The sequence below is a fragment of the Pinus tabuliformis genome, chromosome 5_2, assembly GCF_031772625.1.
Source record: "Pinus tabuliformis cultivar Carrire ecotype Pingquan chromosome 5_2, CPIR1, whole genome shotgun sequence".
In the NCBI taxonomy this organism is placed as follows: Eukaryota; Viridiplantae; Streptophyta; class Pinopsida; order Pinales; family Pinaceae; genus Pinus; species Pinus tabuliformis.
The window spans coordinates 689,847,316-689,864,161 of NC_142306.1; the positions used below are offsets into that span (position 1 = coordinate 689,847,316).

General features: G+C 37.6%; 1 protein-coding gene across 2 annotated transcripts in view; it reads right to left on the reverse strand.

Moving 5' to 3' along the window:
* The window catches only part of LOC149160985 (maltose excess protein 1-like, chloroplastic), a 116,877-nt gene extending 101,571 nt beyond the window's left edge, over window positions 1-15,306 (reverse strand). For both annotated transcript variants that reach the window (XM_089435457.1, XM_089435458.1), the window contains exons 1-6: window positions 14,449-15,306; window positions 12,415-12,705; window positions 12,215-12,304; window positions 11,576-11,677; window positions 11,308-11,426; window positions 11,133-11,195 (exon numbers count right to left, since the gene is read on the reverse strand). In XM_089435457.1, the coding sequence (XP_089291583.1) occupies window positions 11,177-11,195; window positions 11,308-11,426; window positions 11,576-11,677; window positions 12,215-12,304; window positions 12,415-12,705; window positions 14,449-14,898 (1,071 nt within the window). In that variant the 5' untranslated portion in view covers window positions 14,899-15,306 and the 3' untranslated portion in view covers window positions 11,133-11,176. The remainder of the gene's footprint in view (window positions 1-11,132; window positions 11,196-11,307; window positions 11,427-11,575; window positions 11,678-12,214; window positions 12,305-12,414; window positions 12,706-14,448) is intronic.
* Window positions 15,307-16,846: the final 1,540 nt, after the last annotated feature.

The window sequence follows — 16,846 nt, forward strand, 5'->3', positions numbered from 1 at the left end:
ACCAAAAACAACATAGCTTTGTCAAAATATAGAAGTGTTTCTGAAAATCCTGGGAAAGCTTAAGGCTGGAGTTCGATCTTGTCATGCATCCTCTTCTTAGAATTGCAATTATTAGAATATTAAGCACCAAAATGTAATAATTAAGTTTGGATTCTGGAATACGCTTAATACATAGGTCTGTCTATATGAAATGGAAAAGATAGATACCAACTTGAAACTAAGCTTGACTTGGACCAACTTGAAACTAAGCTTGTCTTGGACCTACTGGAATTCTAATTTTGCATATCCACCTATGCATCTTGAGAATCCAACGTTATTTTGCAAAAGTGGCATTCATAAGCTAAGAGCACTTTCCATATAAGATTATTGAAAAATAAATGCAATCATTTAATGTATGCCCTTACACTACAAAACCATAAGCATTCTTAACTTAACCTCAAATGATAATCATAATGGTAAAATATGCCAGCCAGCTCAAGGAGGACATTCATGTCAAAATAGAGAAATTGAATCTAAGCTTTTACTTGGACCTATTGAATTTCTATTTTTGCAAACCCATATATCTAAATTGAGAACCTAAAGTTATTTTCCAAAAATGGCCTTCAAAAGACAAACAATTCCCTTAAATGCTCAATAATGCATATATGCAATCATTTAATGTGTTCCCTTATACCAATAAAACCATAAGCACTTTGAACTTAACCTTTGGTACCGAATCATGATTTAAAAATATGCCAACCAGCTCAAAAGACATTAACATAAGAAGGGAGGGGGAAGTAAAGATGAATGCAGTGTAAACAAGAAAAAGGACTATAGAACCTCATGTTAGTTTTTGTAGCATCAAATGTGTTCTAGCATGAAATTTGGTGGAGAGGCTAGAATACATGAGATCTCCAAAACCCAGAAATTGTTTCTAGAAATTCCGCGTAGATATGACTTAATTAGATTATTAACCAGTTTTTAAATATTTCCTGTCTAAACTTAGGGAATATGGTTAATTAATCAGTATTAATTAAGTCAAAGCGAGAATCATCTAGAAACTCACACGAATCGATCCAAAGATGATCCTATCCATTGATTAAGTTTTAATCTTGGTCGTTGGTGATCCAACAGAGGATTATAAGAGGAGGTCGATGTGGTGATGGAGAAGACACTTGAGTAGTTTGATTTCTTGACAGATCAATTTCCAGAGTAGCAACAGTCAGTTGTCGGAGAAAGCTAGACATCGAAGCAGTGTGAGAGGGGCAAAGATAGTGAGGCTGGAGGAAGTATTCCAGATCCAGTGAGTGCATTTGCAGAGAGACAGAAAATCCACAGAGAAGCTGACACAGGGGCAGCACAGCAGCTTCTAAAGGCAAGTTTGATTTGCTGAGAGGGAGGGACGTCTTCAGTTCCAAAGACCTGGGAGGAGTCCTAGAGTGTCGGAGAAGCATCTTTCCAGCCAGCAGAAGGCAGAACAACTTCATCAGAGACCAATCAGAGGCTTGACGTCCAACAGGTTGCGCAGAGCAGCGCAGAGGCTAACGCAAAGGGTCAGAGGGCCGAGTTTCTAAAGGCAAGTTGTGCTTAAAGTTTTCCTATGGGGTGAAGAAAATTCCTCACTAGATTTTTGTCAGTATTTTTCTCTGCAAGATTGCCAAATTTCGGCATCCAGTTGCAATCAGAATTTCTCACTATTACTTAATAATAAAACCCTCAGTTGTTGCACTTTCCCGCATTGGATTTTTCCGGGGACTTTTGTCCAAAATAATTGTGTTAATTTTATGTGCGCTAGCATTTCTTAGCTTCCAGCGTTTTATTTTTCCGCAAAATTTTATTTGTGAAGGTTGCAGTGTATTTATTTCGATATTTGTCGTAGCCTAAATAACCTGACATGGGGATTCGAGATTCGAGTGTTGAATTCGGACACGTTGAGCCCCCGAAACAGGACATTATATATTATTTTATTAAAATATATATATTAAAAATTAGATATTTCTTACACAAATTCTCATTAATGATACAAATTCATTGATTGCAAATATAGATCTTCATCTAGATGTAAGTTTTACTATGTTGGCATTATGATGCATGTGTTGTACTTGATGGCAACCCACTTGTAGCAGAACAACTCACTTGTATATGGTAACTAGATGAATCTACGTAACTAGATGAATCTAAAGGAGAGATATCAGATGGAACAGAATGCATGGCAGTTGTATTTACAGAAGTGACAAAATGCAGGGCAGTTCAAAGGAATCATTTCAGAAGTTATATGGCAAATCTCAGTGTAACAAGTCTATTCAGAGGTAACATGGCATTGGCACAGAAGAACAGGAAGATGGAACTAAGGTCTACTGATCAGAATAAAGAAGTTGAAGGAAAAGGATGGTGTAAAGCAGTTTAAGATGTATACGCAGGTCCACTTAGTCAAAACAACGTATACACGCTGGTTCACAGAACAAAAGGAGCGTATATGTATACACGCACTTTCACAAGAAGAAAAGCGCGTATATGTGGGAAAATCAAGGAGATTCAAGAGTAAACAATACCAGGGGTCAATACCATGGTATTAGCCCACAATATTGAGCGGAGTAATGACTATTTGATCCCATCCAAGAATACCATGGGTCCTAAGTGGTTTTGGTCCGAGGTATTGAGAAAGGCCAAAAACTATATAAGGAGGAGAAGATCAAAGGGATAGATATATAAGGAATGAATATCTTATGAAGTGTTAGATCAAAAAGCAAATATGCATGTTATGGGTTTCTGATGCTTTGCTTGATCTAGACTATGTATGCACCTGAGTGTTTGATGATGGATGAGACCTAATGATGGATAAGGATCATAATGACTTATCATTGAATGATTTGATATTGGTTGGACTAGATCTGATTGTGTAAAACTGTTTTATTCTTTAAATGCCATGATCTGGGTATGTCTGAAGTCGGGAATTGCAGCGAATTTATAAGTATTTGCAGATCTATACGCTGGTTCACTTTGGTGAAGGTGCGTATACACGCTGGTTCGGCTCTTCCAAGTAACGTATGCAAAAGAAAAGCTTGATTTTCAGGGATGACTGATCTATTAGATCATTGTTGTTTGTCAATGATGTCTTCTTAGATCTTAAAGTAGAACAGAATGTATAAGGAAATTGAGTCTAGTTGATAAATTGATTGAGAAAGAATGGTGACGCTTGTTGCTATCTATTTAGAACTCTGTAATATGGCAGTAGATCTTCATAATGTCACTGATTGGTATAGTTTGTGGTTCAGAGGTTTTATGATTCAGTATCTTTAGAGGTATACGCAAGTTGGGCTAAAGGAAGTAGCGTATACACGCAAGTTGGCTTCATTGAAGGAGCGTATACATTTTGACACATGTCTTTTGAGGTTACAATGAGTTATGGTTGTTGATGCAGTGTTTTGGGTTTAGATCGGTGTATTGGTTACAGTGATCTGTCTGTTCCAGTTGAAATTGATTAAGTTTGAATGAATGGTTGGTTCAGTTGTGTCAAAGGTTCAGTGATTGTTTGATTCAGTATGTCAGAGGTTCAGTGATGTTTGATTCAGTATGTCAAAGGATTCAGTGATTGATTGATTTAGTTATGGTTGATTCACAGATTGATGATTAGGTTTCAGTTATGTCAGAGATTGATGATTGAGTTTCAGTGATTGGTTGATGCAGATGTATTTGATGGATGTATTGCAGTGGTAATTGATTTTGAGCTTCAATGTTACTGATGGGTCCAGCGTGAAAAATTGATGAAACGTGGCCTACATATTGTGTTGTTGTGTACCAGGAGTATCCAGTATGAAAATTTATGAAACATGGTCCCTAGAGAATGCTGAGGGTTGAAGCCTTCGGTGAGGAAGTGAAAGCTCCCTGCCAGTAGTGGCTGGTGATTTGATCAAGGGGTTGGAGCTCCCTTCCAGTTGCAGTTGGAGAACGAGTGAAGGTTGTAGCTTTCTATAGGCCAGCGCCTACGTACTAGTAAACATATTGACTAGTACAAGAGCTAGGGGGTTGTAGCTCCCTTCTAGTAGAAGCTGGAGAACGAGAGAAGGTTGTAGCCTTCTGCAGGTGGGTGTCTGCATACTGGTATGAGTCTGCACTAGTACAAGATTGTAATCAAATTATTCTTTATATTAAAAGAAGACAGAGACAACAACACAAGGTGGTTTTTCTCCCGCATTGGGTTTCCACCTTAAATCTTGGTCTTCATGTGTGTTGCTTATGTGTGATGGTCTATTATGTTATTACTACACATGGTTACTGTTTAATGTTTAATAAAGCATTGATGCACTGATTAAAAAATCAACATATGATGAATTAACTAAATCATAAGTTCACTGGATATATGTTGGTTGCCTTAAGAACAGTTGCATGCACACGCGAGTTACCTTCACTGAAATAGCGTATATAAATCTGAGTATGGAAATGAAAAAGTTATTGATTTGTAAATACTAATTCACCGCCCCCCGCCACCCCCTTCCCCCTCCCCTCTCAGTATTATTCCCAACATATTGTTTACAAAGTAAGTTAGTAACATTATAGCATGCATAGTACATACAAAATTCAAATACATGTCACATAAATGATAAATCAATGAATCATAAATTCTAAATTCATAAATGATAAATCATAATACATATTCAATTCATCAATGATCCAATAGGAGAAAGACAAGATAGTAAGATAAAGACACTGACAGCTGTAGTTTTCTCATTAAGTCATCAAAATCAAAATGTGTTACATAGGTAGTGCAATGCCAATGGCAAATAGAAATAGAAAATACAAAACAACTACAGGTATACAAGCCTCAAGGCAGTAGGTAGCCCATGACTCATGAGTCATCAATCCTCATAGTCATCATCAGAATCAACATCACTGTCCTCATCATCATGGTCACCATTGCTCTCCTCTGCATCCTCCTCCTCCCCTGTATCCATAGTCGTCTCTGCATCTGCTGGTGTGGAGGATGACCCCTCTACAGTATCACCATCATCAAATCTAACAAGCTCTAGCACTGGATCATTGAGATCCATGTTAGCCAATGCCAACTCAACACTGTTGTCTAGACCCATATCATCAGAAAAAACATCCCACATCTTTGTCTTTCCCTTCAACCACTCTTCCCTCTGCCTGTAAATAAGACGAAGGCTGGAGTGCACATACACCATTGTCTCTTCCCTAGACAACTCAAGCCTGCTCTTCTTAACACTATACAAATTCCCATGTGCTCCAATTCCTCTCGCAACAAGAGGATGAAGTCACCTGAGAGAGGAGCCTCATGCTTAACTGTTGTAGAGGAGGGCTTGTTGCCCCATGATTTGCCCACCAAGAATAGGGCTTCTTAGCCTCCCTGTCTCTAATCACATCATATCATGCAAATCAACCAGTGCCAGTGGAAAACTCTGCAAAGGCATCCTCCACCTCATCAAGCAATGCTCTATCCTGAAAAACCCACCTGAATGCATCTTTCCTCCCCTATGAGATTTCACCATCCATGTGACGAGGGAATCTGCGGGAAGGTCCACCATTCAGCCACTCATGGTTGTAGTATTTTGGGTTCAATGAGTGAGCCAAACAATGTAAAGGTGTGCAATTCTTGTCCCATCTGCTGACAAGAATATCCTGTATAGTACCACAGAAAGCCTCTGGTGATGTCTCATACTCGGGGCACTCACTCTGTAGAATAATGCTCCTCACAGACTCGATCATGGAATCCCATCCCTCATAAACCTCTCCTAGGATGGATTTGTCTGTATCTGCAAATCGAAGCAAATAAATGATAGGGTCCATGATCTGAATAATTAAATCTACCCTCTCCCACCAAGCATCATCTAGCACTGTGTCCTTCACTCTTTTAGAGGCTAGTTGATCTGTCTTTCTCCGAAAATACCAAAACTCTGAAATAACCATGGCCCCAAGAGCAGTGTTGACCTCTCTCAACCTCTTCAACATGACGAATGAAGAGGCAAACCGTGTATCAGCAATCTTCAACAATGATAAATTGTTGTACTCCTTGTAGATAGTGAAGGCATTTGTATAATTTTGCACAAAGTTACGGATATGTTATGCATCTTTAATAATGTTACCAATCCAAAGCACATCAAAAGCAATGGATTTCAGTGCTAAGTTCAATGAATGGACAATGCAAGGTGTCCAAAACACTTGTGGATATTTAGCTTCCACAATCATGCTAGCAACCTTGCAAACAGGGGCATTATCTATAATGATTTGCACACAAGAATCAACACCTACATCTTCAATAACTTTAATAAACAACTCACCCATAAATTGTGCATCCTTGTATTCTCCAAGTGTATCCACTGCTTTCAAGAAAACTGGACCATTCAAGGAAGACACCATGAAGTTGATGAGTGGGTGTCGTGCTGGATCTGTCCATCCATCAGAAACAATGCTAACCCCAGATGTTGGCCATAATGCTTTAATAGGGTCAAGCATTTTTTGCGCCTGTTTTTTGCCTTCGTCAACAATTTGGTTCTAAACTTCTCTGAACCAAAAGGCACATACCATGATGGAGACCCGTGAGTTAAAGCTCGGCACATCTCAATAAATAGAGGTGAGCGTGCAACATTAAAGGATATGAAGTTTTGATAGAAAAAAAAGGCAATGGTGAGATCAAGCTCTTCCCGTTTCTCTTTTTGAAAAATCTTGTCCATTGGACCAAGTGAAATTGCCTTTCTTTTTGTTGCTTGTCCCCAATAGAACTCTCAAATGGAAATTTGGTGGTGTCTTTCCTCAAAAATGGAAGGGGGTCATCATTCTTGCTTTTTCTTTTATTTTGCAGCCACATTTTCCATACCAGTAGTGAACTCTTTTTCCATTTCTTTCCTCTTTTGTAAACAAACTTGTGTACAAGCTCTAACTCCACAACCTCGTAAAGCCAACAAACGGCCTTTCACACAGTACTATGTGCTTGTGAAAGTATTATGGCAAAAGTTGCATCTCCAATTCACATTGCCTCCTCCCTTCCCCTTGCTGCTTGGCCCATCCTCTCTTGTGACATATTTCCACAAGGGATATTTCTCTTTGTTACCTTTAGGAGGAAGTCTTCCCTCAACATTACTTGCAGCAGACTCTGATGATATTGGGGGAGGAGGGCATCTCCAATGAGGACATTCTTCCCCTTCCTTTGCCCCCTACCTGCTGCCTTTGATTGAGCCATGAATATTGTAAAAAAAATAAACAAAACATGCACAAATTTATAAAAGAAATGCATATACAAACTGCTGTAATACAAATGCAAAAAAAAATAGAGAGGAAATGCATTTTCTTGTTGCTTGAATCTCCTTGAAAACGCTCCAAACCCTTGGCTCTTTGCTCCAAACTTCTAATAGCAAATCCACAGCTCACTTCTTGCAAAAGGAATGACACAAAATGATAAAAAAATGAGCAATTTCGCCCTTTTATGGTTGCGCGAGTCCCAATTTGCCGGATTCGTGTCCGGATTTTGTGACACGTCGTGTCCGAACGGGGCACGATCCGAATTCGATCGTGTCCCATTCGGACATGACGTGTCATGAAATTCTGACACGATTTAGGGCGAATCGAATTTGATTCGCCGGATTTGTACACGTGGCCCTCAAACAACGAATTCGATTTCAGAGGTCGTAGCGGATAAATTGTTAATTAATTAACAATTAGGAGAAATAATATCCACCGCTACAATAGGGTTCCAGTTTGGAATTTTCACATGGTATCAGAGCGCAGTTGATTAGCCGAAGAGCTCAGAAAAACAAAGGAAAGGAATTTTGCTGCTCAACAAGGGCGGCGCAGTATTTTGCCAGGAGGCCAAGTTGCTTGAGAAAAGTTCGATTTTTCTGAGAGGGCTAGAAAAATTCGATCCTTCCAGATCGAGTGATTCCAGAGGCAGAGGGAGCAGCTCAGTACTTTCGTTGGGCAAATCTCTAGCTAGACGCAGAGGTTTTTGCAGCAGTTCGCTAGAGCAGATCCAGCGTCGAGTGGAAGATAGAGAAGCACACACAGTTGAGGAAAAAATTTTCTCAAGGAACTTCTAGTCTCAGAAGTTCGATTTTCCTTGTAGATTGGCAGTAGTTGTTAGCAGATCTTCTCACTTTAAAAGGAAGTGCAAATAGCAGAGCAGCAGCCGAGCAGAAGGAAAGAGGAAGGTTTCGACAGTTCGTTGAGATGGCCACTGTTGGGCTTCGTGATTAGGACAGGTTGGATGGAGCTTCCAACTACATTATCTGGAAGGCAAGGATGTCCTTCCTTCTAGATGAATATGGCCTGAAAGCCTACATTGATGCAGTGGTGGCGGTTCCTCAGGATGCAAATCAGCATAAAGAATACAAGAAGGATATGACATGGGCGAAACGGTTGCTCCTAGATGGAGTCCGGGATCATGTTGTTTCACATATAGCTAGCAAAGATATTGTCAAGCAGATGTGGGATGCTCTCTCCACATTATACCAAGGTACTTCCGAGAAGCGGAAGATGTACCTAGAGGAGAAGTTGAGACTCATCCGGATGCAAAAAGGGGAAGGCATAGACCCCTTCCTTACCAGGATTCAGGAGGTCTGAGATCAAGGGTCAGTTGTTGGGGCATCACCTCAACCCACAAAGCTAGTGCGATTGGCACTCAACAATGTTTCAGAGGAGTGGTAGGTCTTTGTCCAAAGCATATTGGGCAGAGATAGGCTACCAAACTAGGATGGTACATGGGCCGATTTGCAACAGGAGGAGTTGAGACTAACTCTATTAAAGAGCTCCATCATTGGCAGCAGGAGCGGATCGAAGACAGTGAAGGAGGAGGAGAATGTGGCCCTCACATCAAAGGGGTCCCAGTCAGGGGCAGGGGGAGCAGAGAAAGAAGAAGGACCTTCCAAAGGTCAAGTACTTCAAAGTTTAGGGGTGGTGAGCTTGGTCACTACAGTACCCAGTGTCCTCTCAAGAAAAAGGCCAAGGAGGAGAAGCGGGACCAGCAAACAGCGTCAGCAAAGATTGATAAGCTTTCTGCCAGGCTGGAGGAAGACTTCGCTATGTTTACCGATATACCTCCAGGAGTGAGGTGGGGTGACTTGGTGTTGTAGCCCCAGAGCGCTACAGATGGGCAGGATCCTTGAGCAGTCCACCTCATGGATCATTACCTAGCTACGGGGGCTCACAGTGTTCAGTAGTAGGATGGATCAGTGGCAGCTGATGCAATAAGAGACCGAGTGACAGTTGCAGAGACTAGTAACAGCGAGATGTTGGGGAGCGCAGTGCAAAGTTGGCAGCAGTGTAGTTGGCACAATACAGAGTCAACAACAGCGCAGATGTTAGTTGCAATCAGAGACTCGGGAGACAGATGCATCATATTGATCACAGTGGATTTAGTATTTTAGATGCTTTTCAGTTACAGATGTTGCAGTTACAACAACAACAGATGAGAGGGAGTTGCAGTGCAGATGCAGTGTTGGCAGCAATATGGCAGCGTCAACAGTTGCACAAATGCAACGTATATCAGAGTTGCGCAATGGTTGGTGGGCAGCAACAGCCATACATCAGCAGCGTGACAAGAAATGATGCAGAGGCAGGGTGTTGTGGCAGGGAGTGCAGTGTTAGAACACATTTCTCGCTAAGAAGGAATGTTAGTTTTTGTAGCATCGGATGTGTTCTAGCCACAAAATTTCGTGGAAAGGCTAGAATACATGAGATCTCCAAAACCCATAAATCGTTTTTGGAAATTCCGCCTAAAAATTACTGAATTAGATTATTAACTAGTTTTTAAATATTTCATAAGTCTAAACTTAGGGAATATTGTTAATTAATCAGTGTTAATTAAGTCAAGGCGAGAATCATCTAGAAACTCACACGAATCAATACAAAGATGATCCTAGCCATTGATTAGGTTTTATTCTTGGTCGTTGGTACTCCAACAGAGGATTATAAGAGGAGGTCGATGTGGTGATGGAGAAGACACTTGAGCAGTTCGATTTCTTGGGAGATCGATTTCTAGAGTAGCAGCAGTGAGTTGTCGGAGAGAGCTAGAGATCGAAGCAGTGTGAGAGGGGCAGAGACAGTGAGGCTGGAGGAAGTATTTCAGATCTAGTGAGTGCATTTGCAGAGAGGCAGAAAAGCCACAGAGACGCTGACGCAAGGGCAGTGCAGCAGCTTCTAAAAGCAAGTTCGATTTGCTAAGAGGGAGAGACATCTTCATTTCCAGAGGTCGGGGAGGAGTCCCAGAGTGCCGAAGAAGCATCTTTCCAGCCAGCGAAAGGCAGAACAACTTCATCAGAAACCAGTCAGAGGCTTGACATCCATCCCGCTGCGCAGAGCAACATAGAGGCTAATGCAGAGGGTCAGAGGGCCGAGTTTCTAAAGGCAAGTTGTGCCGAGAGTTTGCTTGTGGGGTGAGGAAAAATTCTCACTAGATTTTTGCCAGTGTTTTTCTGTGTAGGATTGCCAGATTTTGGCATCCAGTTGTACTCAGAATTTCTCACTGCTGCTTAATAATAAAACCCTCAGTTGTTGCACCGGTTTTCCCGCATTGGGTTTTTCTGAGGATGTTTGTCCAAAAATAATTGTGTTAATTTTATGTGTGCGCTAGCATTTCTCAGTTTCCAGCGTTTTATTTTACCACAGAATTTTATTTGTGAAGGTTGCAGTCTATTTATTTCGATATTTATCGTAGAAGATAAATTGTTAATTAATTAACAATTAGGAGAAATAATATCAGTTGCTGCAATAAGGTTCCAATTTGGAATTTTCACAACTCACATATATGTTATAATAAAACAGTAGAAAAAAAAATATGATACATTATATTTAATTTAGGACAAACCTAGCCACAAGACAAAGCACATGTCACTCCCCAAAACAAAACACTACTTGTTGCCTTGTTTCTACATAAGGAATCACTCACATAAGAACCTTGCAATAAACATAAACAACCGAGAAAGACAGCTGTGTATAGATAACATAATATCGGTCAATCCTCCATATATTAACCTAATTTACAGTTCATTTCAACCCAGCACTTGAGCACATAGCTTGCTTCAAATCTTAATAATGGAAAGATCATATGTGGCAATGCAAAACATCCTAAACAATAGTGCATAAATTGCTTGCAATTTTTCAAGTCAGTGAAAAATGAGAAGAAAAGTCTAGTCCAAAAAACTCACATATACATGCTCAGCAGTATACCCTAACGTTGCATTGAATAACCTCATGAACTACCAATGAACCTGTAACAAAGAAACAAGCAGAAGTAATGCTCTGCAAGAGGCATCTTGATAAAGCGATAATGATAATGTGAAAAGAAGTGTGAAATTTGGTAGGTTAAGCGTCAAGACAAACCACAACGGATCCCGTATGAACAGAGAATGGGGAATAATCATTCCATTTCCTATAAGAGTGAGTAAAATTGTAAAGACTGATAGCCCATTGAGGTTTGCAGGATTCCTGATTATTGCATTCTGCATAAGCAGTCAATATTGCTTTAGTTATTGAAATTAGACTTCTTGAAAAGGAAAAAACATGAGATAAGCAGATTCATATACACTCGGAAATTTCTCAATTGATTCATTCAAGAATACAATAGATGGCTAAAGTCTAAACTTTATACCAACTGAGACACAGGAGACCACATGAAAAGAAGCATTGCTACCCAATCAGAAATGCCTCCTGAAACATCCACTAACACACTCGGCATCTGCCCCCAGCGCACCTGTTAAATAAAAAAGAGCAATGTATAAATTAACATTGAAATGACAAAACAGAAGGGAAATGAGTAAAGCACCTTGCAAGGATTTTATAATACAGAATATAACAAACACTTCATACAGAAATTTAATTTCTTAATTTGTTCTATTATAAGTAGTGACAGTGACAGGAATATGGATATTCAAAGTCTGCTTTTTTCTCTAACAAAGTCCGAAACAGTATGTCTAAGGTTAACAAGAAGGAAATAAACAATTCCTCTAGGTAACCTCCTCCTAAATGTTGAATTGTGAATTTCATCAGCCTACCCATATTTCTACTATCTAGTAGGTTCGAAATAGCAAGGAACAAAAGTCTCAGGAAAAAAATTAAAATAAGGGCCTAGTTATTTCTTTAATTAGCAACAAAAATCACTGAAACGAAGAACAAATTGAATCTGTTGGTGAATATTCTATGTCTGCTATTCCATTACGCACATCAAGATTGAATCTGTTGGTGACTATTCTATATGTCTGCTATTCCATTATGCACATCAAGTTCTCACCAATTCTATCAAGACCAGAACTAGTACAGCTGAAACTATTCCAGGCCATTTACTCCTCGGTAAATACGGAACAAAATTTGACCAAACAACCTGCAACAGAAACGGAACCGCAGAAAAACAAATTTGTTAGCAATCCACTGACGTACTTCAATCAACTTCGATATTGAAAAGATTCAAATCTTGACCTGTTTCACACTAACCTGTGTAAGCACATACACACCTCCTATGCATGTGATCTCTATCCAGACCTTCCAAACACCATCAGCGATAACATTTGTGTAATTTAATGAGTTCAAGGTGAACCCTGCCAAACATGCTACAACTGTAGCAACAAAGACGTCCAAGGGCATAGCTCCCGCTATAGTTTGTTGTAACAGACCAATAAGTGTGGTTAACACACCTGCAGCCTGGACTGTACTGGCTCCCCTCTCCTTCTTACTCACAAAATAAGAAAGTAGGAAGAAGTTGCTCATCAGGGATGTAAGCTGTGCCTGCATTAAATATCGATTATAAAGATGACAGAAAATCACATGCTGAAAAGAACAATAATTTGTCATTTTTACTTGTTTCTTGGATGTAGGCTTGTAGCAAATTTCATAAGTAGCTTTTCTATTGCCTCAGCCAGATTTCATAAGTAGCTTTTCTATTGCCTCAGCCAGATACTTTAAAATAGAACGCTCGGAAGAAATCTGAATAGATTCCTGATGATGGCATTTTAAAAGAGCCTTCTTAGTTCCCCGAGGTGGAGCCCATGACTGATTATTTTCACTACGTTCGCAAGAGTTCAAATCAAATGTGCAGGACACCGTGACATTGAGCAACTTATTGAAATCAAAGCTTCAAAAGCTACACACTCAAGGAAGCCATGCTGTTTAAGTAAAAAGGCTTCCCTCAAAGAAGTGTAGACTCATGGTATCTCCATCTCCACAACGAAGAGAATATTGTCCTAAAACCTGTTGAAAATAGCAATACTTTTATTTATGCTTTTACATGTTATAGGAATGTCGAAATTTTCGTATAATGACATTGTAAAGTTTCCTGAAATGGCTTGACCTGTTAGAAAAGGTTAGAGAGAGTATAAAAGGAAGGAAGATGTGTTGAATTCGATGGGAGTTTCGGTAACGAGCGGATGCTTTTGTAGGCTGCTGTATTTGTGTGTACTTGCTGGAGGGAGAATTGTTGTAATAGAATTTGTCTCAGCTTTTCTCCCCATATTCTATCTCATGAGGTTTTGTCAAACTTCAACCTTAAGGATGGTTGTAATAGAAATTGTTTCAGTTTTACTCTTTATATTCTATTTCATAAGATTCCTCGAACTTCAACTTTGAGATCCTGAATTTGGTAATTCATGAAAAATTTTACTTTTTATATTCTATGTCATAAGATTAGTCGAAACTTCTATTTCATAAGATTAGTCTAACTTCAACTTTGAGATTCTGAGTTTGGTGATTCATGGATAAAAAATTGAGAAATTGAGGTTCAGTGAATCTCATTGAACTTCATGGTCATGGACCAAATCTATAGCTTAAACTCATAACCTCATGTCATAATTAAAAATTGTAATCTATGTCATAAGATTAGTCGAACTTCTATTTCATAAGATTAGTCGAACTTCCTGAATTTGGTAATTCATGAAAAAAAATTGAGAAATTGAGGTTCAGTGAATCTCATTGAACTTCATGGTCATTGACCAAATCCATGGCTCAAACTTATAACCTCATGTCACAATTTAAAATTGTAATCTATCCTTACCATTTCCAAGTCCAAGTCCATAATAGCATTATTTTATATTTGTTAATATTAAGTGTAATATATCCTTACAATTTCCAATTTCTTCTATTATAACATTCTTTTATATTTATTAATGTTGATTTCTATCTTAAGTTTATATATATATATATATATATATACAAAATGTATATAAACGAACTTAATGGCAAATTTCATCATAAACTCATTAAAAAAATTCTAAAGTAACTTAACCTAATCATTACAGAACAGGAACCGTGTGACGGCCGTGAACCTAATCTTTGTGACGGCCATATCCCTGTTTTTATGTTTTTTTTGCTGGTTAATTTTTGTCAGATCTCTGCTCTGTTTTCTCACCATACCTGATTTGTAAAATATCATATCATATCATTTCATTTCAAACTATAAATAAAGAGTGGTGCACCATAAACACTGAAGAGTATCATGCTCTGTTCCACGAAAATAAACGAGTTTTAGGAACCTACCTCACAGAACTCCCGCCATGAATAGTCATTCATTTTCTCGGAATCATCTATCTTCTTTGAAATGAAAGCAATTCTCCTCAAAAACTGACTGTATGAAGCAATGTGCGATTTGGACTGTCTGTGTGCATTAGTTCTTAAATTACGTTTGGCCTTTGCATCAACCCATAATCCCCTAATTCTCAAAAACATATCTCTGAAATGAAATTCTCCAAAACCGTTCACATTGTTCCATTTCAATTTTTGGTCACCGCATTTACCCAATACTTGATTAGCTGCAACCTTAATCCTCAAAAGGGCACCATGTAAATTTGCCCTAACAGACACTCGAAGGAGTCTGGATTTATTCTGGAAAAACCAACCCCGGGCATTAGAAATTTTCAATCTAAAACGAAATCCTTTTGCTCCTGTAGTCACGCTGAGCTTCCATCCCTGAAGCCTCCCTGTTGCCATTTTTGTCTGTTGCTCTAGCTATTTCCCCGATTCACCTGATTTGAACGAGCTACTTTGTTGCATAGGAAAAGAAAAAGGCAATCATGCCCAGACATGACCAAAAAACAGCCAATGAGACTGGTAAGGTAAGTACACAATGTAGAACATTGTATGTTAGTACCTTGCAGGAAATCAGCTAAAGAAAGAATAAAGAACTTCCGTTCTCTGTTCAGTGGGCATTTTAGAACTGTTTTTTATTCCGCTTGAAAAGATAATGTTGCCCGTTTCCAAGCTTCAGGTCGGGCCTGCTTCGAACTTTGGGGAGAGCAGCTTTAATAAATTATATATACCTACTTCTATGCTCAAATTTTGAACGTTTTGAACGAGGGGTTATGGTGGAATACATTGGGTGCACAACGGCTACGACCAAACACCCGGCCTCGTCGACGAATAAATGGTACTGCAGAAATGTACAGCTCGACTGGTCAATTCTACTTCTTGAAAAATATAATAAAATGTCGTAAGAGTTTTTGAGATCGTGTACATCATTTTCAGTGAAATTTAATTACATTATTAAAATAGCAAGATTCAAGTTATTATGTTTGTGGTTGGTATTGGTTTTTTTTTACTCAAAAAAATTAAATATTTATTTAAAGTTTAATGCTATGAAATTAAATTTATTATTTTTAAATAAAATTTATTTTTATTTATCTCAAATATGATTGATTGATTGAAATTTCTCAATTTTATAGTGTAATGATGGCAATAATTAATTTTTGTGTAATTTATTATTAATCACTATATACTATATCACTAATTACTATGTACAATAAATATAAAGCAGTTGTCTATAATGCGACTTTTTGAAAGCATTTCCGGCGGATTTTTCCGGTCGAAATCCAGCAGGAATTATTGGAATCGCAAGTTTGATAGCTAGTTTTTGCACAATGAAAGCTTCCCAGGGGTTTTTCAGGGTGCTGAATCCAAATATGCAGTTAAAAAACCATTTTAACTGCAAGAAATCAAGATTTGACCTCAATTCTTCCGCCGGATTCCGTCACCGGAATCTTCAAAAAGTCGCATTATAGACAACTCCAAATATAAATAATTTGAAAAATAACATCATATAGTAATTACTATTTATCATAAACACAAATGGTTTGTAATTAAATTTAAAAATGTCATTTTCTCATTGGTGTAAAGTATTGAATAGACTCTCTCTGAAAAAGTATTGAATAGACAATTTTTATGGGTTTTATTTTTTAATTTACAAAAAAAAATTAAAAATATAAATTTGAAAAAATATGTAAAAATAACATATGCACAATTTGTACAACTTTCATTATATCAATCTATACTCTAATGACATGACATGTGTACTATAATATGAGCATTATATAAAAAATTGTCATCATTCAATATTAAATAAATAATTGTTAATTTGTTATCATTCTATTCAACCTGAATTATATATATGTATATATATATATATATAATGTTTACTTATATTAAAAAAATTAATTAAAAAAAGAGGTTAAACAAAAATATATATATATATATATATAACTTTTATCTACGAAAAAATGTTTAATTATATTTAAAAAATTAATAATAAAAAAAGTTAAACAAATATTCATATAATTTATTTTACAATTTTATTATTGTTTGGAATATATACAACATATCATGACATTAAAATATTTTATTAAATTAAATGGCAGGAAACTTAGCTATTATGCCTTATTAAAATATATATTATAAATTATTGATTTTAAATTAAAAATAAAATTAATTCGTAAAAAAGATAAAAGCCTTTTCCAATTTGTATTTAATTTATATAAAAAATAAAATATAAAAATAATTATTTTTTAAAACTTAAAGTTTTACCGCTTTTTTATTGGTTTTTCCTTTTAATAAATTTTTAAAAGTAAATGGGAACACGGCATGGCTTGAAATTATAGGTGTGTGG